Raw genomic sequence first — 27,081 nt, forward strand, 5'->3', positions numbered from 1 at the left:
ATTTTCTAAAAATGGTATTTTGACTTCTAATGGTGTAACGTTACACGCATGATTACAACATTACAAGAGTGATGGCATAATGGTAATTTTGCAACTTTAAATTTACTGGACTAACAGTTACAGTTTTTCAGTAATAATTTTACCTCTGCTGGCAGCTTCTTGAGGAGAAGATATGGAAGTTGCTGCGTATCTGTAAGACAGAAGTAGCATTACCTAACATAAACTTAGCCATTATGGAGAGGCAGCAGTCCTGTGATAAAGGTGAAGCACTCCCTCTCCCCCTCTGACACTCTTTTGCTTCATGTCATTACAGAGCATCTTCTTTCAATAAAATAACGAACAAAATACGGTCAATATAAGGAATGTGTAACGTCAAAACCGATAGTGCCGTTACCATCACAACCCAATAAACAGTTATGGAGTCAAGACGTTTTGGCGCCAGTAAATAGTTGGCACAAAATAATGCAGAACAAGTTCATGTAAACACCAACCACAATGCTACAACACCCTTTTGATGACTCCTATACATTAAAGGTACATCTACGAACCATCCAGCCCCCTTTTAAGTCTAATGATTCAAACACCCCACCTGGACTTCCTAAAACAATCAATCACAGATTGAAATTTTCTGCTTCAAATGCCTAGATGGTGCATTACATAAAGCTCTTGATAGCCATAGGTAAACATTTACAAAACAAACTGTAAATAGTAGTTTTACTTGCATTCAGTGTGGAGGCTCCAGTCAGTGTCAAATATGTATTTTCTGACCCAGAATATTTGGGTAAGTTTTATATTTCCTTTCTTACAGTGTTAGAACATTAACGTAAACGTTCCCCGGAGTTGGACTTCCACACGTTCATGCGTTTTGAAATTCAATATGGCTGCCGTATGAATAAAATTTTGCCATAATCAGCAAAAATATTTCATCTCTTACATGCTGTTCCACACATATGCCTTTAGCAAAAAAGTATTTCAAAGTAAAAAATTAAGAAAAATATAATGTGTTTAGTTGTGATGGACTGGCAACCTGTCCAGGGTGAACGCCGCCTCTCGCCCGATGACAGCTGGAGATAGGCACCAGCAGCTCCTGACCTCAATGGGGTAAGGGTGTAAGAAAATGGATGGATGGATGGATGGATGGATGGATGGATGGATGGATGGATGGATGGATGGATGGATGGACAGACATTGTGTTTAGTTTGAGTTGCTCCCTCAGAGACTCCCTAATTTCAGAGTTAATCTGAACACAGCAGATGGAGCCATCAGCATCTGATTCTGGATAATTGTGGCAGCTCCAATTTCTGCAGGGAGTTTTCCTCCCAGCACTTTTTACATAGTTTCTATTCAAGCCATTGTGCTCATCAGAGTTAATTCTTTCATATTTACTCCGCTAATAATTTTGCCAGATTTTCTACTGAGCACCAATAAAGATTGCCAAAGTACCAGCAGAGGTACTTGTACCACAGTTTGAGGACCATATGCAAACAGAAATAAAGATCATGTGCAACGCTAATCAAATTGTATTTCTAACCCACTAGCCTAGCATGAGACTAGAACGACACTCTCTAATTTCACTGTCACCTCGTATGTTACCGGAGCAACATACGAACAAAAACTTTTACTGCAGTAAAAGATACATTTTTACTACTAATATTTTAGTAGTCCAGTCTGATACTAAAATATTGCATAAACTATCCTTTAATTTGTCTATTCATTTGGAGAATAAGCCACATTAAGAAATTCTGTTTCTTTTTTTCCTTTTATTTTGCAGTTCAGCAACAGCTGTGATAGTTAATGCAGAATAAATGTAACTGAAGTGTAACACCTGTTTAGATAACCTGAATGGTGACGAAATTTCAAAATGTAATCAGTGACCTTGTGTCTCCCTAAATAAGACACTCCAGAGACCACATCTCATATTTCACTCATCGACATGGGAAAAATCTGTGAACCTCAGGCAAGGCAAGTAGGTTTGTGCAAATCTGCACACATATATCGGGAAATGGCTACATCATTCGCTGTCTCCTACAAACCTGCACATGCTTGTAGTATTACGTATTTTTAAGATGAGGGCCAAGAAATTCTTCCACTTTCTGTAACTCATTATTTGTAGACTTCAGCTGCTTAATAAACAAATATTTATTTATGTATTTAATCTATTAACTGCCGACACCTGGTACATTGTGCTGAGTTATTTGAATTAAGCTAACACGTGAAAAGATGCTTAACGCAGGGTCACATACTCAACCTTTGACTATGCACTTAAGCAAAGGGATATTTAGCTTTTTTAAGGAATCTAAACTAGATTTAATCATTTTTGACTTCTAAACTTCTAAAATTGTTAAATCTCAACAAAAGTTTTTTTTTTTTTAAAGAATTGGTTTGTGAACGATTCAGTATCAAAATATGCTTTTTTGAGCTTTGAGACCATATAAAAGTTTTGACTTTTTGTTTCAAACAAACAAATAAATCACATGCTGTGTTTTTAAAAGTCTGTAATCCTTGTAGAACAAACTAGTCCGATTTATTTTATTTATTTTGGACCAGAGCTAACCGAAGTCCAGATTCCTTATAAGGAGTGGAGTTCTTCATTAAAGTGCTGAGTCAGAAGCTGTAAATCAGATCCTATCTTCAGCGTCATAACTTAACAAAGGTGAACATAACTGTATGGCTAAAATAGGATAACCTGGATAACATGCAGGTGAATTTTAGCAGGTAAATGTTATAGAATGACTTCATTGATGTAAACTGAATGTAAGGTTGCACATTCACACCTGTTTTTTTTTTTTTGTTTGTTTCACAGGGACATTTATGGACATTTTTGGACATTAATGCGCTTCAAATGAGTTAATAGAAATTAAATTTTTATATACAAACAACAATTGTAATATTCATACACAAGAGACTAGCTGGGTACAAAAATCAGATATTGGATAGCATACTGCCAGAGGGCAAAAACGCTGAAAGTGCCGACACGTAGTGAAAATATTCAAACATCTAAAGTTTATAATGTTATTGTTGGCATATCTGACTATCAATAAACCATTTTATTAGATGTATTTTGAACAAGTTAAGGCCAGTTTGCTGATGTTTACTGGGATAGGGTTCCACTCATGTTAATGCAACTGAAAATGAATGCAGACTAAAAATACTCTAAGTCAGGAGTTCCATCTACTGTACCTGTTGTTGATTGATATGAATTAGTTATATTAACGATATAAAGGAGATGACAGACTATACTTTTATACAACTGACATGCATTTGAATATTTGTTATCCTCCCAACCTAAGCTATTAGGTTGTATGGCAGTAACAACGTCATACATTCTGACTTCTTCCAATATTTGGTGCTTTGTTCATACAGAACTTAATGGTTTTATGGTTGTAATGGTTTGTGACTAAGTTGCTAAACAGCAGCTGATATGTAACATGACCATGTACATTTTATTTTTGTGCATAAAACATGTTAAATGTTGAATTTGTGTCCTTTACATACCCTTTACACCTCTGATTTAAGTTATTTTAGAATCTATTAAGATCCCAAGGCATTTATGTTCTGTTATATCGCATGTCCTTTATCCTTAGAGATTATGTTTTACTACACAGTGTCTGTTTGATCTAGAGAAGAAACATAGCACCTGTTTTGGTTGGATTGGGTTTTAAGCAGCATTGATTTACCAATCCTGAGACTTAAGCCATAGTTTATGGTGGCTGTTCAGTAAATTGTGTTGTTACCATGGGTAGGCCTATTATCTGTATGCATTTCAGTGTTGGTATTTTTGACATACTGACAGAAGATCATTTACGTAAAGAGGAAAAAAAAAGTAACGGTCCTAAAATAGGTCCCTTAAATAGATTGTGGGCTTGTCACTATCTTAGTCAATAGCTAATGGTGACTGAATTGGTTATCATGGTCAAATCAAAGACTTTATCTTGTGAGTTGTATGTCAGCAAGGGCCAAAAGACTTCTCCGGCTAAACGGACTTGTTATTCATGCTGTAGCAGATAAATAATGACCTTAAGGGTCGTTGAGGGCATTCGTTCTGAAAAAAACTGGGCTGTTTTGAGCTTAACCACAAGTTGATTGGCTTGCTTGCTGAATTACATCTGCTGTCATGAATGGTCTTCTGGACATGCGTCTTCAGGTGTGACAGCTGTTTCCTAAACTGTCATTTTGCATCCTCCTTTATCTCTTTATACTGTCTTTCATTTGATGGACTTAAATTAACCCCCAGCGCAGCTCGCTTACTCATTTCTATCTCCTAACCAGACTCTGCTGAAGCCAGTGGGTGTTTTTGTACTCACATTTTATTTTCTGCTAACCTATTTTTGAATCACATCTTGTACAAAACTTTTTTAATCAGTGGAAACTTCTCAGCAACAGCAGCAGTTTGTCATTAGACTACAAGATTTACCCAGGAGGAGTTTTTTTTTCTCCAACTGCTTGTTGAACACATTTTAAAACTGTTCAGATAAAATGTGGCATCATTATTATACTTACAAAAAGGAAGACAAGGTTTTAGATTCTGGTTGGATTTGGTTTTAAACTTCCTGTGGTACAGCAGCACACAACTGCAAAAAGCAACAAAGCAGCACTGTAAAAAGTAGGTCTCCAAAACCAGTAAGTTCAGAACCCGTAAAACTTGTCAAAAAGTATTTGCTCCCTACATATTTCTTGATATTTTTTCAAAAAAAGGTCTCATAGACTATCAGTGATTCAGAATATAAAACAAATTGTTGTCGTTAGCAGCAACGGTTGCAAACAAGTTTTCTCGATAGCTGAAAAGAGGTTCTTATTTTACACAAATGTATCACAAATTAACTCTTTAGTGTAATCTCAATCACATTTAAGTCTTTGACTAAGCCGCTTCAAAGCTTTCCTTTTTTAAGCCTTTTAGAGGTGCAGTTACAAATTATTTGCTGCATTTTCCAAGTTCGCTTGACCTTAAGGTCATAAAAGGATGGCTGAACAGTCTTCCTCAGGATTTTCTGGCAGAAAACAGAACTTGGGCTTCCATCATAAACAGCAGGTACCTGGTTCCCCCAGGGCAGTCATTCAGAAGCAAGACTGTTAACATACTTCTACTTCATGTTGTCAGACAGGTTCTGTTTAAGTAACGTCTTATGGGAAAGTTGTCTTTGACATTATTTAATTAATTATCTCTGTCTGATTGTTTTAGTTTAGTGAGCTGAAACTTTTTCAGCATAGTACGGCGACAATTCATATTTATAGTTTTGCAGAATTTGCAACCAAAGGAAAAAGTAACAATTAAATGTCATTAATATAACATACAGGATGTTAATGTAAACTGAATTATTAAGTTTATTCCATCAAAAAGATGAACTGTTGCATGAAGTTGGAGAACTTTTATGTCATACGCATCAACTTAATATTAAGCTACTGTGCTGAGTCTGCTGCAAAACTAAACTTGAATTTAAAACTGTAGTTTCACATTTCTCAGTAGAAACTAAACTTAAATCTCCTAATTGAGTGTTTCAGCCCGTTTAAAGATGTCATTAAGTGTAATTTGAGAATAGATTAAAAACAGGGAAGTGCAAATATAAGTTGTTGAGCACTCGGCTTGATTTTACTTTTTTTTATTCCTTCTTAATTTCTTTAGACAATAGCCCAGATTTGCTTACGCACTGTCTTTCTTTTTCCCACATAGTTTTTAAAGTCCTACCCACGCAACATTTCTCTATGCTGAGTAAAAGAAGGAAATATAATCACACCCTTGAGAGTTTTGCTGGTCATAAGGAGGGCTTAGCAATACTTTCTCCTTGTTTATACATTTAAGTCTCAGAAGACCACAGCTCTGGTATCTGACGCCGTTCATCAACAAAATGCTTTTGTATGTCCACAGGACAGTCCTATGCTGTCGTTACACCGTAAATGCTATGACGTGGTAAAACCTGTAAATCATTATGCTTGGGAGTTACGTAAGCTCCTCAGATTCCCTATAAATGTGTTAAGTTGCAAACAAAATAGTCAAAAACATTCCAAATAGCTTCGTTCTAAACATATAAATTCTATTCTATTCAAAAATACTATGAATCCCAAAGGATGTTGCTCTATGTCCTATCATCCAAGGCTCTTCAAAGAGTTGTTGTAGATGCTGATGGCTGTGGGCAGGAAGGGTCTGCTGTAGCTATTATGAAGAATAACTGAAGACATTGTTGTTGTAAAACTTTCTCATGTATAACATGTTCAGGATTTTCCATGATTTTATTGATTTTATGAAGAAAATTACTCCATTTATTCCAAAGTAGTCTCCGGAACAGAATCAGTCTTCTTCATCAGGTTGTTGAGCTTTTTTAAGTTAATGATTCATAACTGATCTCTCTCTCCACAACAACCTTACAGAAGATATGCAGTATCTTGATGCAAACCTTGAAGGAGATACTGTAGGTTTCTACAGTATTTAAAGTCTGCTGTATCCTTTCTTTTAGATGGCTTCACTATTGCGTCTCAGGTCCAGTCTGTTGTCCAGACGACTCAACGCCGAGGTATTTATGCTATTCTCCTACATCCACTTCTTTCCCAATGGTGGAAATAGTGTTGGACCTAACCCTGTTTCTCATGAAACCTTCTTTGTTTTGTTCAGATTCAAGATAAGATGATTATCCCAACACAAAGCAGCCGACCAGCTCTCTGTACTCATCTTCTTCTCGATCTCTGGTATACTCGACAACTGCAGAGTCATCTGAGTATTTGTGTAGATGACAGAAGCAGGACTTGTGCTGGAAGTCTGAAGTGTAGAGAGTGAAAAGGAATGGTGAGAGTGCAGTCCTCTGTGGTGCTCCTGTGCTGCTGACCACCTGGTTAGACACAAAAATATTTAATTCTCACAAACTGTGGTCTATTTGTGAGATAGTCATGGATACAGGATCCAGGTGAACGTTGAGGCCACCACTTGTCTCTTGAGTTTTTGACAAAGCAAATCAGACTGAGTTGTAATAAATGCACTGGAGAAATCAAAGAACAAAATCCTCACTGTGCTTCCTGCTTTGCTCTGATGAAAGTGGGTTTGTTGAAGCAGGTGTTTGATGGCATGTTGAACTGCAACTCCACAGCAATACGCAAACTGCACATTGTCCTTGTATGCGGTTATTTACTTACTCAGGTCTACAGGAGTCTCTCCAGGACTTTTGGCATTGTCGCTGATGACTGGTGGGTCGGTCTTTATTGGTAAAGGAACAAGGCACAAAGTTTTCCACAACAACAGAACCTTCTCTTGGATCAAATCAAGGTTGAACAGGTGTTACAGCACTGTACCAGTTCAGTCTCCAGATGATGCCTCTTTACATGACTTCTAGATACAGAAAAGTGTAAGGGAAAGGGAACAGCAGCATCTCCTGATTTGGTTGAAGACAAACTTATAGAAGCAGATGAGTCCAGGGCCGAGGGGAAGATAAAACATCTGAGGTTTGACAGGAAAGCTGTGGGTCAAAGGAGGGTGGGATGTCTGTCTGGAAGCAGAAGAGGAGGATGATGAACTTGTTCCAGAATTGAACATGTTGAAGAATGTGTTTATCTCAGTTGATCTGTCCAGACGTCCATCTATCTGATTCTCATTTTGCTTGAAGCCTGTGAACATCTTCATCCCTGACCACGCATTGTTCCTCTGTAGTTTGCTCTTCAGCTCCTTCTCATAGTTCACTTTGGCGTCTCTAATTTTGACTTTGAGCTGCTTCTATATATTCCTTAATTCTCTGTCTGCCTTCCCTTTAAGTCACTGGAGATTCAGGGTTTGTTATTGGGGAAACATCTTATTGTTTTGGTGAAGACTTTGTTGTCCTCACAGAAGTTTTTATAGTCAGTCATGCACTCAGTTATGGCATTTATTTCATCTCCATGTGGCTGGCACATAATATTCCAGTCCCTGGCCTTAAAAACAGCCCTACAATGCTTCATCAGCTTCCAATTTCTTACAGTTTTCTTACAAGTTCCCCTCTCAATTAATGAGTTTATATTCTGAGAAGAGAAAAATAAGATTATCTGTTTTTCCTAGACGAGCTCTTGTTTTGTAAATGTATGAATCCTCGACATTTGCTGACAAACTGTTGAGACGTTGGATTTGTAGAAGCCATTTTTTGAAAATCAGCTGCAATCACTGTATTAATGCATACAATTCCTTTTGTGTGGTGCTTTGCAATATATTCTAAATGCATTCAGCCTTACTTGGACCTAACATCCAGCAGGTTTGAAAACAAAACTGGTTGCCAAGTTTACTTTTGCTGACCTGCAGAAAGTACCCACGTTCATGTCAGTGCGAGAGTTCACTCAGATCTCCTCATGAACAGGTGACCAAGAATCAAAAATAGTGCACATTTCCTTTGTCTTTACAGCCCACACAGTGCATAGAGAGTGCACATGAGGTGCACATAGTGAGTTACATTTGTGTGTTTGTGACCTCTTGCATTTTTTGCATGCACATTCATCCTAATATGCATTTATGTCTGCATTGTTCCAAAAGTAACACAAAGGAACTTCTAGTTGCAAGTTTTTGTCAATGTTCACACACGGTTTTGTTTTTTTTAAGCAACAGATGAAAGTGCTTTTTCACATGTAAGCAGAGCAACTTAGGTTAACACCTTGAGTTTGTTGGTTGCGTATGTGAAAAAAAATCCTCCCCCACATGCTCACATGCTGCACCTTTTAGACCCACTTTGGTCAAGGCTAGGTGCAGAAAAGAAAGAAGAAGCAATCAATACATGAGAAGGTCAATGAAAAAAAGACTAAAAATTTATATTCTGTACTGCACATGGCTGATTTGTCTTTTGTGTTAATAAAAGTACATCAATGCATGACAGTGACAAGTAGATCTGTTGTTTCCCTTTTTCTCAAATTATTATTATTTTACCCATTTTTTCTACAAAATTATTTTATATCTTTGCACTGAGTTGGTAATATTAAGATGCTGTACGTTGCAAACGCTACAAAGCTCCAAATGTTACAATAATTATTTATCGCCACCTGCTGGTTAACTAAAGTAAAAAAAAGCAACAAATAGTTTCTGGTTCAATGCATGTCCCTGCTGGTAGATGTGTTCTACACACATTATATATCTATGACATTAGATCAGTTAGTATGTCTCTTTTTGACTCCCTGGTTAAAAAAATTGGAATTTACATAGATAAATCATTTATAAAAATCTTCATTTATTTATTTATTTTTTTTTACTTTTTTGCTTATTTGACTCACTGGCAGGACAGCTTACATTTTAAGTACATATATAAGTAAGTCCTTAGCCCAAGTATTAACTTTTTAGAAACCAATTTAAAACTCCAGAACAAAGACAAATGCAGTCGATTTAACTTAATAAATGTTCAAATAAAAAAAAACTACAACTACAAATTGTTTACATAATTTCTTCAAGTTCCATATGCATCTCATCTAAATTTAAGTTCTTGAATTATCTCTTTTCTCTATATTAGTAAAAAGATGTTCTTTGTCTTCATGCAGCGTAATTTAATCTTGAGCTGCTATTACACCACGTCCCATCAAGTCATTTGTCTCGCCCTGCATAAAAATTGGTTTTATGCAGGTCCAATCATCAAGAAACTAAATGCTTTATGTGAACATGTCAAGCCCCGTTAAGCTTATGAGGGATATTAAGTTCTCGTTTTATGTGCCAGTTTATCACAGACAAAAGTCAGAGGCATCAACGTGAATCTCAGTGAATCCATGGAATGATAGAATCACATCTTTATTGACTTTTATCTTTACAGAAAAAAATAACATCAGTCACCAGATCATGCAAAGCGATATTGCATTACAAATAAAAACACAATACAAAACAAACGATAAATATCTATATATATTGTACCATAAATATGGAGCCTTGAATAAATAAATGTTTTACAAAAAATAAACTTCTTGGGGTGACACAAACAAATACAGTATGCTAAAAATTTACTTTCAACAGTCCTGGAAAAGGATAAGCAGACTGGTTGAAATGATCTGCATTAAAATGGGTTGTATTTAGATTGTTCCCTTTTTCTTTTTTTTAACAGTGAAGGTAGGAGATGACCTCCGGGTTGTGTTAAATTCACTCCAACTACACAAATAAGATTAGCTACAAACCCAACACAGAACATCATGCTCCTGACGGCAGTTTAAAAGCAACCTGGAACCAGACCACTGAAAGAACTCTTAAATTAACACATAGACAAATCCTTTATGTATGATATTATTTATACAAGGATGACAGCGCTCAACAGTCATGTCGAGGTGTTATTGCACTACTGTCTCAACGTCTTTTCAATGAGAGTAATCAACAAATTACAATACTGCTGATAGATCTACACAGAGGTGAAACAAGAAATCACCAGTCACAGCGACAGACATGAGTAACTGTTTGAAATGCATTCATTTAGTCAGCCAGTTACCTGCTCCCACACAGTACTGGTTAAACAAAGCCAGTTGCCTCAGAGTAAATGAATACATTTCAGTTTGTGATTGACCCAGGTCTGCACAGCCAGCGGACATAGCTGCGAATTGAGAACATGTTCACAATAAGGCTACAACATCTAGAAAGAGGAGAGAGGCAACAGAGGGCAAAACTCAACACTGATAGAGCTTCCTTCTGATTCAAACGTTACGTTTCGAGCCACTCTTAGGAATCATGCACGACTAGTGAACACGAATGAACACGCACACGTACATATATCCAACTCCCACACAAAAAAAGGATGCACTTCAAGGCCTTTTTTAGGACAAAAACAGGGAAGTCAAGAAGAGCCTGGCAATCAGTAGCCAAGGACAGAGACAACACAGCTGGAGATACAGAGGAACAAACCTTTTAAAGATGTTGTTTTACTATTCTTGTACGCACAAGGTGACAACATTTACTGTAGGGGAAACCATCAAACGTCAGATTAGGTAAAGTTTCTATAAATCTAGCCACTGAATGAAAGAGTTATGTCACTGGAAAAACTGCAAAATTGCAGCTGGATATTTTTTTTATTTTACTGGCTTATGTCCCTTTATAGTTATATATGTTTAGATTTATATACTTTGTATAAATACTATATGTACAATCCATCTTATATCTTTCATGTTACTTTCTACAAGTCATTTAATGTTCTATGTGAAAATAAATAGTTTTTGTCTACTGTAATATAATATATTATGTACAGTGCCTTACAAAACACTCATATCCCTTAATCACTTGCTGATTAAATTTATGTACAATTATATAAAAGGCGTGTTTTTGCCATCAAACAGATTCCGAATTAAATGGAGATCAATAATCTGATACATTTAGGTGTATTGGCAAAATTGGTCATAATTTGGCATTACTCCAACCAAACATGTTTCAGGTGTGATCTTTTGCATATTCTGAATATGAATCAACAGGGATTAGTGCTATGCACACATCAGTATGGCAGTGTAGCAGTTTGAGGTAAACTTGCACATAACTGAGAAATAATACAAATCTGGTGCACAGACAGACATTTTTTGCAAAAGAAGAGAATATTGTGGTGGGGAAGTACAACCTACCACTTTTACTGCAAGTCACCTAAATAAAATCCAATGAACACATGACTTCAGAGGTCATCCAATTGGTATGTGGAAGAATCTGTCAACAAGACAGCTCTAGCTCATGTCTGGCCTTTTCCATGCATTTCAAAATGATGCATTTCTTAGTGTTTGTCTATCACATCAACATACTGAAGTTTGTGGTTTCAATGCAACAGAATGCGAAAAATATCAAGAGATATAAGTATTTTTTTGTCAGGCACTGTATCAATGACGTAACTCCTTCAAGACAGTCTTTGATTGATTTGTCTCCAATAGGCCTCACTGTTACCTGCACTGGGGAGATAAGAGAGGAGCTGACCAGGAAAAAGGATGTGGGGTATAAAGTACAACTGACACACAAACTTTAATCTCAGACTGGTTCACATTTAATGTCAATCAGGAAAGCTGGCCACTGGTTAAAAGGAGGACCAGCATCAACAAGGGGCAAACTGTTGTTTGGTTGTGTTTAATCAGAGAAAAGGCTGGCAAAGGACTTTCGAAGGTTGCGAATGGTTTCGGCTTTTGCCTCTTCTTGGCCATCGCCACCGGAGCCTGAGACCCCGCGGAAGAAAGAGGAGTCGCTAAAGGCGTTGAAGGCATTGGTCAAGGACTGGGACTTACTGGAAGGGAGAAGAAAGGAGGGAGGAGGGGAAGGAATTATGGGGTATTATAGGAGCATTAGAGGGAAAGGGAAAGAGGGGTATGTGAACATTAATGAGGGTGTAATTAGGAAGTGAAAACAGAGATGGTAAATCATAACCCTTTTACTGGAGAATAACAGGTGATTTGTTAATCTAGATAAATACTGAGTGCGAAGTTCTTGTTCTTGCATTATCCACAGCATATTGACAATGTGTTTCTTACTTCAGTAGTGGATGGGTCTTTTGTTGGGGCTGATCTTCAACAGGCGCCTGGGGATCACCGGATGCTGCGGGTGCTTCAGCTGGAGTCGGCTCAGGGTTTTGGGATGGAGAGGGTGGCTTGGCCTGAGCTTGAGCCGGGACGTTAGAGGAGGGCTGGCTGGATTTAGCAGGGGACTGGACCTGTGCAGGGTGGGTGGCATCAGACGCCAAGGTGGGTTCGGGGGCTTGGGGTTGAGTGGGGGCCTGGGGTTTGGGCAAAGCCTTTGGAGGAGTGGGAGACTGTGGCTTTGGCTGAAGCTGTGGCTTAGAATTCCTGCGAACAGGAGGGATCGGCTTTGCGGGTGGTGTGGGTTTTGGGGGCAGATCTTTAGGTTTCCCAGGTGATGCCGATGGAGAGCCTTGTGGCTGGGGTTTGGGCTGCTCTGTGGTGGTAGCAGAAGGTTTGGGAGAGGCTGGAGGGGAACTTGATGCTGTTGCTGCTGGGGCTTTTGTTGGTGGAGAACCTGGAGCTTTGGCTGCTTTAGCTGGGGATGATGGTGAAGCTTTGGATGGGACTGAGCTGGAAGCAGAATCTTGGGTTGGCTTTGTTACAGAAGGGGCTCTGATCATTGGGGGAGGCCTCGGCACGGGTGGCTTTGTGACAGAGGCAGCCTTTTGGACCGGGCTCGGTTTCTGAGCCTGAGCTGGTTTCTGAGCGCCAGCAGGTTTCTGGGCCTGGTCAGGCTTAGGTTCAGACGGTCTTTTTGCTGATTCTGCTGTTACGTCCACACTCTGTGATTTCAGTGCCGCACCTAAAGCAATGAGAAAGTTAGTAGTTTTATTAAAATACAGTCAAAAGTGCACATATGCTCACCATATGCATGAATGTCAAAGTAATTTGGACTTTTAATGAGGTTTTAGAACTGTTATTTTGCCTTGATTGAATGACCTAAATGATTTCAGCTTCTATGAATTTTAGAGACAAAAATTGGGTACAAAATTTAAATTGTACAATGAATTTTCTCTGATCTCCACTGTGCCAAAATTATACATACTGGCTGAAATACTTTTAAATATCTGGTAATAAGTGGTGAAGGTTATTCTATAATATCTTAACTTGACAAGGCGAAAGCCTAATTACTTCCTCATCACGACTCAGTACAACAGGTAATTTCTCATTTCTTATTTGAAATTTGTCAATAGAGAAACTAAAAGATTGGTAAATAACAGGACACGTTTAAACAAACAGCCAATTCTGTCCTAGGATAACTGAACCTGAAGCTTGTTGTTGACAACAAAAAGCAACACTTGGGGTTCAACTTTTTCACGGACATCAAGCACAATTTTAGTGTGTTATTAAAAGTGTATGCATATATTTGCACCTGGTTCAGTAGTTTTAAACCACTGTGGTTGAAAAATAAATGTAAGAATTGTAAAAATTGTGCACCTTTCTTGGAAATTGAAGATTCCCATTATTTTCTGGAAAAATAACATCTAAATAATCAAAGCACAAAATAACTTGACATTAATGCATGTAGTAAGTGTAAGTATACTTTTGCCTGTATATGTAAATAACTCCTAAAAAAAAAATACATTACAAAAGAGAAAAATAGAGAAAAAGAGCAAGTGCCTAAATACAATAAAAAGATTTGCATCAACATTTCAAAACCTCACACCTCTTGTTTCAGCACTGCAGCTCCAAAATCAGGCATATGTAGCACTCACCAAAAACCAAAACACAACATGACATGCTCACTCAAACAATGGCCCCTCAAATATGCAAAAATCCAGAGCAATGCAAATGTAAACAGAGGACTGGACCAGCTGCAACCAGCAGAGGGTGGAAGATCAACAGTTTATCCAACTGTGAGGTAGCACAACTTCTATAGTAAAAACTGCAAGTTTTAGTACTTTGCTGAATGAAATAAGCAATTAAAGGAGAGAACAGAGTTCAGAGTGACACAAGCATTAATAGCAAAGCAACAACACCTCAAGAAGTTACACATGCAGAGCAAGGAAGTGACTGGATTGGGATGATTTTTTTTAGTGACAGATAATTTCCTCTCAGAGATTCAGGATTGAGATTTGACTTCTAAAATGTGTCCAGAATGTACTAGAAAAAGCTGTGTATTTTCTATCAATGCACTCTTGAAATTATTCTTTTAGATCGATCTTAGTAGGAACCTGAAAAGTCATCCCAGAGAGCCACTGCTGTCAGGCAGCTGAACTGCCTTGAGTCTTACATTTGTTCAACGGTTGCTTGTGATTCACGAAGCATAAAAACCAAGGAAAACATATGTACAAACATAATTGGAAAACAAGATACAATAATAATTTTCTTGGATACCAACCATTAGCTAGACATAATTTTAGTTTCTAAGAAAATAATGCATTATTTTCTAAATTAAATCAGAATGTTTTAGGATAAAAGGATTCAGTTATATAAACTTTTTTTATTATTATTATTTTCATTCTTGTTTTTTTATGAACAAAAAAAATCTGTAAAATCTTTTGTTGAAAATATTGAATCAGCAATTGACTGGTTCGGATCCAAGTAAATAAGATAGGATAATGTAGAGGAACATAGAAAGGATTATATCTATCTATAAACAAAACAAAAAACAGCAACCGTGGGGTTTGCAATTGCCAAGAGATGCAATTGATACCAGAAAATTGTCTACATTAAAATGAATTAAAGAAAATTTGGTAAAAAGTACGTATTTTAACCACCAAAAACAGCAATAACAGTCAGATGTTTACTAACACATAAAACGTCTGCACAATAAGTTATTTGTTTCTATAATAAAATTACATTAATATTTATCCATGGATCTGTTTACCACAGTAAAATAGTTTTTACATATAACTTCAACTAGAAACACAATTTAATGCAGGATGTAAATAAATCTACCAACATTTATTTCACACCTGAATACAAAAGTTACACTCAATTTCCTCTTTCTAATGATCAGGAGACATTAAAAATCAGCATTACTAAACTAATGTAGCACCAGATGATGTCAAAACATTCACCACATCCATGCAAAACTAGGAACTGTAATTAATGAGCATGCAAACACGCACTCAAGGATAAACATAGCAACTCCACAAAATAATAGTTTTAAGTCAGCTGTGAATGCCACTGCTTTTGGTGGCGACATTAAGCATCAGTACATCAATCCTGAGTAAACACCGCTGAGCATGGGTTACAGCACAGCTGCAGAACACATGAAAGATGAAGTGCTCCATGATGCCTATTAGCTTGGTAATTTGACGACACAAGTAGAAACGAAAATTGGTCACAGCTTCAAAGGACAGCTGGTGATATTTTCTCCATTTAGACGTGAACGACTGCACCAAATACTGTCAGGAGCACATGAACACGAAGCGAAAAAACTTCTGTTTCTCTGATAAGACACTTGTGAAAATGCAAAAAAAACCCCAAAAAGCTTTTAACATAGTTGTCATATCAGGACAGTAGACGTGAGTTCAGAATTGTGAGCTATCCAGTACTATCCTGCCACCACTTCTAATTCTTTGAATAACCAACCGTTTGTATTCAATAAAACTAACAAGACATGACCAGAAAACTGCAATACACTGTTAGTAAACCAAGTTTTACTTCTTGGTTGGCGTTTGCTACTTTTCTACACAATCAGGCTTCTTTTAAAACTTTTAGCAGCTGTGTTAGGAACCACATTCCCTCTTCACTATATGCAAGTGATGCTGAAGATTTTTCATGTGGAGATTTCGTTAGGGATTTTTTGGAGGCAAAAACAAGGCATTTGTTGAAAAAAACCTAATGAATCTAGTTTAAGGTTCATCAGAGGCCAGTTCGTCGATAGGGCAAACACTGAACTAGTGCTCCAGTCAAATGAAACCAGAATGAAACCAGGGAGAAACTAAAACTACACATTACCGTGAATATACCCTCCCACAGTAAAATATGGCTGCAGCATCCAACAGGGTGGAGGCTTTTCTTCAGTAGGGAAAAAAAAACATCCACCCTGTTGTCTGCAACTCAAAGCTGGTTTGAGTTGCAGACAGATTTAGATCCACACATTGTCATGTGTGACAATGGCCTAATCAAAGTTTCAAACTAAATCTCCTTTAGAATCTCTGGCAAGAGTTAAAAAATGACTGTCCCAGACGATTTCTGTCTAATCTACACCCTTCTATATATAAGGCCAACAGGCCAAACACAAAAAAATCCCCAGAAATTTGTAGTTGAAACATAAAATGTGATAATTTTTAAGGAGTATGAACAACACTTTGCAAGCTACTGGATCTTTGATCAACCCAGTCCAAACTGTAGCCATTGAAAAGTGGCTGATGTTGTCATTTGATGGCCTAGCACCCGTGGTAATATTTCTGTGCCTTAGCAAGTAGCTTCACTGTTTACTTTAATCATTGGCAACATAAAACAAAAGTTACAGGACATGGAGAGATAATAAGTGCAGAACATGATCAGGATTTACTGAAACTGCCTGTGCAACCAGAGGATACACACAGTGGCGCCCAGGAGTTTGTTATGAACACTGACTCTGTAAATGTTCCCACCTTCCCCCTCGTGGCAGTACATAGTTTGTCAGTAAATGACTAGCAGGTGTTCAGAATCTCCTGTAGTTAACTGATTTATGCAGATTTCTGTTTTCTAAACCTGCTTCCACCCTACAGCTGCAGTGCTTTGATTGTGGGCAGTGTTCAGACAACCTTGAGGTTGAGGACGTTGGCCTGAGCTCCTGTTCGGGTCTGCCAGGCCTTCCTTAGCAGAAGCAGTCTGATGAAGAAAAACAGATGGAAGAAAGAAAGGGAAGACACGGATGAGTCAGCTGTGAACTGCGGAGAACCAAAAAGAACATCTTATTAATCCAGGCTTTATGTAAGAGTTTCTATATTTTATTTTCATTTGCATAGCAGCTACGCTGATCCGCAGTTTCGCTCAAAATGTTAATGTGTTTAAAAAAAATTGAGCATAGCCTAAAATTCTCATTTAGCTTTATTGCTTAACTTGCAAATGCGTTTGGGAACACTGCAATGAAAATATTTATGAAATCTGTTACCAGCCCACAGAAAGTGAGGAAAAAGAAATACTAGCCCGCTGAGAAATTGTCTGCATTTCTTTATGAAAACAAATATCTTATCAAACTAAACATACTTGATGTAGCTGTGCCCTGGATCACTGAACTAATATCTAGTTGCATAGCCAATTTTTTCTGAGAACTGTTTTACATGTAGGTTTCTTGGACTTGACCCATTTGTGACACCTGTGAACAGATATTTCAGTCCACATATTTGCTCATTCCTTGGTTTTGTCTGATACAGAATTTTTGATGCAATTTGACAAGATCTTTATGAGATTAAGGTCCAGGAATTACGCTGGCCACTCCATAGCCTTAATCTCGTTGGTGTGGAACCAAGATGCTGCTGGTCTACTGGTGTGAGTAGAGTAGGAACGGGTCAAAATGTTCCCGCGCAGTGGAACTCAGGGCCTGGAGTTCATGTGATGTTTAGTGTCTTTGTCATGTAGTTTTTTTTCAACAATGCTATTTTTTAAAGTTATCTTCTGGTACTGTATATGTAGACCTTTTTTAATCTGCTAATCATTGTCTTTTTTCTTAAAGGTTTTGTTGGCTCTAGTGGCCGTTATTTGAAAATAGTTTGACAGGAAAGAAGGTTATGAGAGAGGGGGAAGACATGCAGCAAATGTCACCAGGCCGGGAATCAAGCCTGCGACCATCAGCATGAGGACTAAGGCCTCAATACATGGGTTGTGCTTTGCCCCTGCACCACCACAGCACCCCTGCTGATCATTGTCTGAGAATTTGCAATTTTGGCAGTTCTTCAATCCATTTAAATAGTATTTTCTTGACGTGTTCCTGGTTTTGGTTTAAATTTTAAAGCATTGAAGCTCATTTTAGCTGAGCAGTCGCTCTCCGCCAATCAACTTTGTATTCAAAGTATGCTTTTCTTCTGAACAAAGACTGGAAAGACCCATTTTACAACAAATTTTGATTTAAACCAGCATTTAAGGCTGCCTTCACCCTTAATCATGAGCCACTTAGGTTTCTCAGAATGAATAACTTTGCTGACTGAACTCCTAACTTTTATTATTTGAAACACTCCTCTTAAATTAGGAATTCAATTACTCAAAATCAGCAGGCCTAATGTCATGACTATGGGTTCTGCTCGTTCTCTAGTTCTCATACCTGCAAAATTATTAACCACGTAGAAATATAAATTCTACTAGTAAACAGTTTTTGTCAGGTTAGTGATGCTGATATCTTGAACAAAACTGTATGTTTTCTGACAGATTAGCCACTCAAGTTAAAGCACAATTCAGTCACCTGCTGGGGCTGCACAGTTGTCGGCTTCTGGCCTTGAGGAGAGCGAGCAGGTGAGCGGGAAGCACTGGATGACCTGGTAGTCAGAGCTTGGTTCATCTTAGCCAGCACCACCTCAGAAATGAGCTGCCGATCCTCTGCCTGGTGATCGCCAATCAGCTGCATAGATGAGCCCACGACCTGGACAGCAGGAGACAATGGATCATAGACTGAAAATGTTCTGTGTGACTCCCCAATATCAAAAAAATACCATATCCATATTTTATTTCAAAATTGCTATTGTAATGTCAGGGTTGTTTTATCTTATGTTCCCAGCCTCTCTGCAAGTTCCTAACAAATCTATTTTTTCAACTCTCAGAGAAAATAACGAACTCTGTATTGGCAATCATTTTTGAAGATCATTGAGGAAAAACTCCTCAATAACCTTTAATCAAGTTCTCTTTGAAGTTGTCAAAGAGGACAGTCAGCTCAACTTTGCTGAAAACACTGACTATATTTTGAAGAACTGTTCTCAGAGACTCTACCTTTTAAGAATACTTGGTGATCTTGGGGTGACCCAACTAGAGACTAGTTGGGTCACCCCTATGTCTTGAATTTGGGGGGGGGGGATCATTTTATTTATCACTGCAGAAGGGTTCAGTGAATGCGCATATGAATCTGGTGGATTCGGTACCTCAATAAAGGTTAAGAACCACTGCTTTAGAGTCTTCAGCCAAACTTACAACAACCATCACTGCTTCTTCTTTGTTTTCCAAACCTGTGTTTGCCCAGTAGTTCTCTGTCTGACCCTAAAAGCTCCAGACTGTTGTTCAGTCATACCATCACATCCTCTGTTTTTCTTTGAATGTCTATGTTAAACCCCAAATAACTGCTGCAAAAAAACTTGCACACATTTAATCCCCAATTTCATTTTAATGCTTCACTATTTTATATTCAGAGCTGACGCCTAGGGTTTGGCAGTTTCGATAGTTTCCACATGGAGATGTTACCACTAAATGGTTTGTTTTAATAAAAAATATTATTAGGAGACCACATTGGTTTATTAAAAAAAAAAAGTGTGGTTACAGCAAGTCAAAATCAGAACACGCTAAAATGCGCAGGACAAAAAAAAGCAGGGCGAGTAATACAGACAGAATAGTTTGTTGAGAAAGATCGACAAAACCTGTTTTTAAATAAACAGACGCACAAAATATGTAGCTAGCATTAATACTGCAAGTTGTGTAAGGTTAGATTTAATTAAGGCATAAATTGTAAGGCCACTGGAGTTCAGATCAAGACGGGCAGAGTAATGTTGGCTTAGGAACTCTTGCAATCAGTAAGCTGTGTTTTGTTACACTATTCTTATGAAAATGTGGTGAAATTTTGCTACTCAAAAAAAGGAGGGAGCGAACACAAATTTATCACGTTAAAGCAATGTTAAAGCACCTTTACTCCTGAAAGCTTATTTGAAAGGCTCGTTCTCACCTCGGTAATGTAGTCATTGCCATCCTTACCACAGATGGCTTTAATAGCACAGATGTCCAGACCCCCAAAGATCTCTGAGCAGGTGTCGACCCACGATTTATACCTGCCAGAAAATAAAAATGTGTTAATTAATAAATACACCTAGAACCCTCATTCTGTGCCTTCAGAAAATATTGATGGATGTTTTTTTCACAAGAAGCAGAAATGTGAATGAAGACAGATTTTATGTTCTTTTTTGGTTGACTAAGAAAAGATTTAATCTTGTGCACTATCTCAAGTATCGATTTGTTAATTAGTTTAGCTCAATTTGCCAGTGCAACAGTTGCCCTTATTGTCATCTTGACAATAAACCTTGAGCAGTCGATCTTTTGCTTTAGACTGATTTTGCTGTCTTGAAGACAGAACACAACCAATCTGTCGTCAAGTAAAATCAATATTAACCGGGAGGATATTGATACTGTACTAATTGGGGTAATTTATTTTTTTGCAAAGCATCCAGATTTACTAAACAACTGTAGTCCACCTGTAAAAGCCTAAAGGCACACCGGCCTGCATGTGCTAGATGTTCCCCTGCTTCAGCACACCTGATTTCAGTCAATAGCTGATTAGCAACCATCTGAATCAGGTGTGTTGAAGCGTTTAAAATCTGCAGAGCAGGGTTGGTAAACACAGACACATAAAGTGTTAAATAAATTAATATAATAATTGTTGAATCTTGTAAATTTCATAAGGAGTTATAGGATCTTTATAACAATATAGGTTGTTAAGTCATATGTAAAAGAAAAAAAATAATTCAATTACATGTTTCAAAGGGAGTATAAATCCTCAATTCCAGGAGAGCAGCTAAGTATTGGTTTTAGCTTCTCGCATTTTATAGCATCACTGCTTAAATGAATATTTTAAAAAAAGCACATCAATGCATCATAAATATGAAGTGAATTCCAAACATCTCTGTGTTTTTCCAGGAGTGACCTGGTTTAAAGCTGAATGAATCCCCTGCTTCAGCGCAGTATGACTAACTGTGACGTAACACAACCGGAGCGACGTGTGCAACACCCAGGCCAGCTGGAGCATCACTAACGCAGAAGCACCGCTCACTTGTCAGTCATGGCTACTTGTTCCAACATGGCAGATCCGGTGTTGCTTTTCCAGTTACCAGAGATGGATGTTCGCCTGAAAACGGAGAGGAAATCAGGTGTTAAATTAGCACCAACATAAGCTTTCAGATTGGAAATTTCAATTAATTAATATAGAGCTCCAAAATGTTGCAGGAATTTTACAAAAGAAAGCACGTTGCTTATTCGTTTTTTGTTTTTATTTCCTTTTAAATAACATAACTGAACCCCGTCCCTTGAACGGGAGGCTTTCAATTGCTCCCTCAGAAGAGATCACAGTGTTCTCTGGATTGTTCTGGACACAGACCTGCAGAGGTCAGGCAGAATTGTACAAACACCGAACAAAGCGACAGACTCACATGTAAGCTTTGTAGTCAGCTCCAATTTTTTGGACCCTGATGTCGTACTTGGCATCTACAAATGGCTCTGTAGTGCAGTAGGTCTGAGTGATGGCCACCACACTCGCAATGTCTTGGAAATCACTAACGTTGTCCACCTTTACCTGTAGATAAATGACACGGGATGCAGAAAAGTTTATTTACATGCTAAACCTTGTCATAAAAACTCCAAAACCTCCACTCCCTTAAACGTATTTTAAAGATGACATAATCCAGCCAATATAATTCACCTTTTATTGTACATCTATGTTTGTGAATGTAATATTCAGGCATGCTTAAATTCAGTTCTCTTTTACAAATCCTACCGAATAACACTAGACTTTCTAATTAAGCAGATTTTTTTTCAATAGAGTCCAGATTGATTTAGCTGATTCTAGCTGACCCTATAGGTTCTTTCAACCTATAGGAAGTTATTCGCTATTTTATGATTAAAATGATTAAATTAATTTATAGGTTTAATAAAAGTAGAAGTAATCTTTAAAAAGTATGGTAAATATCTTGGTCTGCTCATCTAAATTTGCAAGTTCAAGAGAATTTATATTTATATTACAAGCACCCTGGTTTAGGCATTACTGCCAAAGCACTCCTTAGAATAAAGGAAGACAGAAAAGGTAAATACAGTGTTTGTTTCCACTTTTCTCAGTTAATGGAAACATTTTGGAGCCAATCTAAACAGTGACAGAAATTTCAGATTAAGCGGCTCATTAGAAAAAAATGTTTGATAAAGAGCTCTTCCTGTTAGAAAACAGAAAAAAAACATAGTGATGAGTCAATATTAGAGATGACTGAGAGGAAAACAATGCAAGGTTGCCTAGTAGCAGGAAAGATGAGGAAAAAAAAATAAAGAGGAAGAGTAAATGTAAGTGTTCATGTTTCAGAGATACTGAAAATATGTGGGCTTAGGTGTAGTTTTACTTTACACAATGTGTCTTTAACTTTCTGTCTGCTCTTTCTTTTTCAGTTTTGACTTAAGTTATTAAAACATAATTGCGAAAACTCTTGCATGTTGTTTCTTGTATGTTTTCCCGATTCAAAAACAAATGATGCAAGATTCAACATTTCCGTACCTTTCCCATTCCAGAGTGGGCATGTCCGATCTTCACCACTACTGGGAAACTTGGTGTTGTAATCTGTCATACAAAAGATAGATAAAGTAAACTCTGAATAAAACTGAATCACAGAAAGTGACAACTGCCCCCCCCCCCTCAAGCAAACAGTGGAAAAATCCTAGGAAAAATACATTTTTACAGCAAACAGGAAGCTCAAGAAAGGAACGACGAAACAGTGGAGCAAATAAGCATTAAACATCTCAAAACTTTTTTCATTAAATGTGTTTTTAATGTGGCTATTAAAAGGACCGCCAACCAAATGTTGACAGCAATGCAAGTAATCCTGCACTCTTAAACTGAATAGACTCATATTTGCTGTGAATGTTTATTAGTAGTAAACGTAAAACATATTTGAAGACAATGATAACAGTATTTCTTCCATAAGAAGTTGAACACAAGGATAAAAAAACTATTCTATATGAATGAGGATTGTGTTCAAGTTACTGCAACTCATCTCTTGAAGAAAACGAGTATCCTTGGGATTAAAAACAAACATGAAGGATTCCATTCCTTCGGGAATATTTTTTGTTCATAGTTTAACTCTTGGTAGAGAAGAGATTTGAATGATTTTGACCCTGTAAAAGTGTCCAGAGGAGATGACGAGCTTCAAAAAGAGAGCAAAAGAAGAAGAAGTTACAGGATGCCAGCTTTTTCCCCTGCATTTCAGGAGGCTGTCCCTAAATTGTGGAGCGCATAAGAGGCTCCCTGTGTGCGACCCTCTCAGCATTCAAGGCCAGAGTGTGAGGGGATTGGGCTATTGTGAGCCTCTCTGTGTGTTGTCTACAGAGAGGGGGAGCGCGAAGGAAGAGAAAAGAGAGCAGCAGTAGCTTTCAACTCAAGTTATTTGCTGCAGCTTGAATTCAGAGGTGCACTTTAAACTTATGAAAACATTTCTATCCACAGCTCCGTCCCAGCTCTCCAGAGCTCCTCTTATCTCTTCGACCCCACTGTCTTCTCCGCCGCGCACCCCCTCTGCCAACTGTCAGCCTGACCTGCTTCCCAGGGAACTCGACGGGGCAAGAAGAGGCTGCAGAGCATTCATCAAGTGGTGGAACAGTGAGAGGTAGCCAGAGCCACTATGGCCTTGTCCCAGGAGAGAAGTGCATGTCTGGGGCTGGTGGTGCTCCTTTTGCTTGGTGCGGGCATGGAGAATGTTGTGGAGGGATGTAGCTGCCACCCGTCACATCCACAGCAGCTCTTCTGCAGCGCTGAGATTGGTGAGTTAATTCATAATAAGCTAAAGATGGTTAAACCTTACCTTTGCTTGCGATGATGTAGCGAATATACAACATTCAAGATTAAATTAACAAAATAAAACAGCAATACTTTTTCAAAAAAGGATTTTTGTTTGACTGTTTTGCTCAATGATCAGCTTAGTCTGAAATGTAACGGGTGCAAAGGCCAAGTTCACAGAGAAAACAAAAACAAATGTGGTAATAGATAATCAGCTTAGCAGAAGCATTTAGGCGATCTTTGTCAGATTTTATCTGCAATTAAAATACAACCAGGATGATATACTTATAAGACTGTGTGAAAATAACTAAAAAAATAAGTGGCATCAAAAGTGGCATTTTTCCATTTCATTTCTCTGAATCCCATAAAAAACAACCCTTAACCTCAATCGTTAAAGTAAACAAGCCAACTTTCTATTCATCTGTCTCTCTGCCCAGTATCACCCCCACTTTTTTTCCCCTTCTCTAAGCTTAAGCCAAAACTAACACTCTGCTTTGAATTTGAGTACTTGGCTCCAGAGTGTGGAAGGCTTGAGTATGTGCTTCTGTCAAAGGTTAAACTCCAACAGGGAGAAAAAAACAAGCAGATAAAGAAGAAAGAAATATCTCTTTCAGTCTTGTTTTCTAATTTCTCTGCAATCCCCATCAGGTTTAGAAGGTGACATTTTTTTTTTCTGAATGAATTATGTTGAAATGGAAGCTGAGCATAATTAAGCCTGTGTTATTGAGATGTGATGGAAGCATTTGGGAGGATTTGTTTCGTGACAGGATGTTGCGCATCAGTTTTGCCCTTCATAACTGAGATGAAGGTCCACCAAGTACAATTATTCTAAATTGAAAGTGACGGTGTTTTCAGGCAGGCTTGCTACTGACAAAGAATCTAAAGAAGCAGAACTGATCCGATCTGCAGCCCTATGGACAAGTTTCATCATCAACGGTCCAAAACCCAAAACAACTTCAAGACAATTAGCTTTACAAAATAAGTTTAAACTAATAAATAGTAACAATAGTTAAAATCATTTTAAATTATTTATAATTAATCAAAAACTTACTCTGACCTTTCAATGAAAACAATTAAGCTAGCTAAAATCCTTCAAACAAATAGTCTGGCAATAGCAATCACAGCAATCTGATGGTAACTATAATTACTGGTAACACATGCCTATACAGACCCTACAGCCTATTTATTTTAAATTCATTTTCCCTACAGCAAAATATTCAGTAAGTGTAATCCTTTACAGTTAAAATAAATCACAAAGTATCACAAAATTATAAAAATGCGCTACATTTTTTAGCATCTTTTAAACATCACTTACCTAATTACAAATTTTACTCTGTTTTGTGTGATGTATGAAACCAAACAAGACATGTGATTATCCACCTGTTAAAGCAAAAGTATGACTTGTTGTTTTGTAATCACTTCAATAATGGTAATAAATTTGAAACGATACTATGAAAAATGCTGCTTGAAGTTCCAGTGGACATGAAACACTGAACATTTTTCAAAGTTAAAATTCCTGTTTTTGTTGAGTTTGAGGTGAAGATGCCATTGGATAAGAGCACAGGGTTAGCTTAGCTTGAAGATAAAACTGGAACAATATAGCACAAAAGTAAAGGAGAAAATAAACTAAGTTTTTTCAAGTTGGAAATGCAAACTGATACTGGCTGTTTTGCTTTTGATTCTTGGATGTTATGTGTTATTTTTCAGGCTTGAATTCCCTCTTTTTTATTCATCTAGATTCCATCAGAGCAGAGAAACTGTTTCTTTAGTAATTTAAATTTGAACTTCTCATGCTTGTTGGTGACGAACTTTATTAATCTTGCTGCACTCCTCAATTTATGCTGCGCTCATTTTGTTAGAGCTTGTATCTGTGAATGATGTCACATCAGAGTTGAACATGTTCAAACTGCAGATCAGGCTGCCACAAATAATTTGGCAAACAATTTGTTTGCAGTTGGACGTTGCGGCTCTCTCTCTATGTATATCACACATGAGCACCGCTACTATACAACTAATGACACTGCAACTGGGACATGACTTAATCTCACGCTACGTTACGTTTGCCTCATTATAGGACATGAATAATCAAAGATTCCTTGTAGCTTGAATCAATAGTTTGTAATAGATTGGACATTCTGTTTTTCTATCTACCAATGGTGGTTAGCTGTGCTGCAGTTCTAATGTTAACTTGAACTTCAAAAGAAACAAGTAGAAATTTAGTTTCAGGCAATATAAGCATCTCTGTTTGAGAAAAAAAAAGGTTTTTGTACTTTAGCTTATTTAAATTGCTCCATTTTTTCATCTGCTTAAAAGTCTTTAAGACACCAAAGATGTTCTTTGGACATAAGCTGGTTTTATTAATTTTCCAGTTAAATCTTTAACATAGCAATTTTTAATAGTCTTTTGTTTAAGCCACTTAACAACAACGTATGAATTGCTTAAGAATGAAATCGAATTAAACACAAAAATGTGTCTTATTTGCAGACAACTTATCAAAAAAGAAACTCATCATCTCATCTCAGTGATGTTTTTCCTCATTGTTGTAAAATGTAAAAGGACAGGTCAGACTACTTTGTAAGAGATAAAGCAATCGGATCTAAAGGTTTTAGTGTCTTTAAAATCTTTGTAAACAACAAAACTTGTCCATTGTGGAAGCAACTGATGATAAAAATCCCAAAACTCTGACCTTGGGATCCTTTGTTTGGCTGGCTGCTTAGGCTTGGATTTGTTTTAGATATGGATAAATCTCTGAAACAACAGTTAGACTCTTTTCAGGTAGGAAACAACTTTCTGGTATTATGAATAACAAAGTCCTAATACCCCTCGAGTATTTGGGCAAAAATGTCTCACTTCCTGGTGTGTGTGGTCACACCCTCCAGGCTGTTTTCAAAGCAGAGGCCGGTGGTGGCCTTAAGTTGACCTGACAGTGCTGTCGGAGTCGACAAGCTGTGCGAATAAGGCCGTACATCTGAGTAATATCCAAATGTGTGCACAAACCCTGGATGATTCCTTGGTCAATGATTGTTTGACATTGTGTGTGTGTGTGTGTG

At 37.6% G+C, this 27,081-nt stretch overlaps 2 protein-coding genes across 2 annotated transcripts in view; one reads left to right on the forward strand and one right to left on the reverse strand.

Moving 5' to 3' along the window:
• Positions 1 to 9,670: 9,670 nt before the first annotated feature.
• The window catches only part of syn2b (synapsin IIb), a 70,419-nt gene continuing 53,008 nt past the window's right edge, over positions 9,671 to 27,081 (reverse strand). Inside the window, exons 6-13 of the mRNA XM_008408551.2 lie at positions 22,757 to 22,819; positions 21,651 to 21,793; positions 21,275 to 21,349; positions 20,177 to 20,279; positions 18,716 to 18,892; positions 17,082 to 17,148; positions 12,391 to 13,180; positions 9,671 to 12,146 (exon numbers count right to left, since the gene is read on the reverse strand). Of these exons, the coding sequence (XP_008406773.1) occupies positions 11,993 to 12,146; positions 12,391 to 13,180; positions 17,082 to 17,148; positions 18,716 to 18,892; positions 20,177 to 20,279; positions 21,275 to 21,349; positions 21,651 to 21,793; positions 22,757 to 22,819 (1,572 nt within the window). The 3' untranslated portion in view covers positions 9,671 to 11,992. The remainder of the gene's footprint in view (positions 12,147 to 12,390; positions 13,181 to 17,081; positions 17,149 to 18,715; positions 18,893 to 20,176; positions 20,280 to 21,274; positions 21,350 to 21,650; positions 21,794 to 22,756; positions 22,820 to 27,081) is intronic.
• Positions 22,871 to 27,081, forward strand: part of LOC103464443 (metalloproteinase inhibitor 4) — a 12,968-nt gene continuing 8,757 nt past the window's right edge. The window contains exon 1 of the mRNA XM_008408550.2: positions 22,871 to 24,015. Coding sequence (XP_008406772.1) covers positions 23,877 to 24,015 — 139 coding nt within the window. The 5' untranslated portion in view covers positions 22,871 to 23,876. The remainder of the gene's footprint in view (positions 24,016 to 27,081) is intronic.

Source organism: Poecilia reticulata, linkage group LG5 (genome assembly GCF_000633615.1).
Source record: "Poecilia reticulata strain Guanapo linkage group LG5, Guppy_female_1.0+MT, whole genome shotgun sequence".
NCBI classification, from domain to species: Eukaryota; Metazoa; Chordata; class Actinopteri; order Cyprinodontiformes; family Poeciliidae; genus Poecilia; species Poecilia reticulata.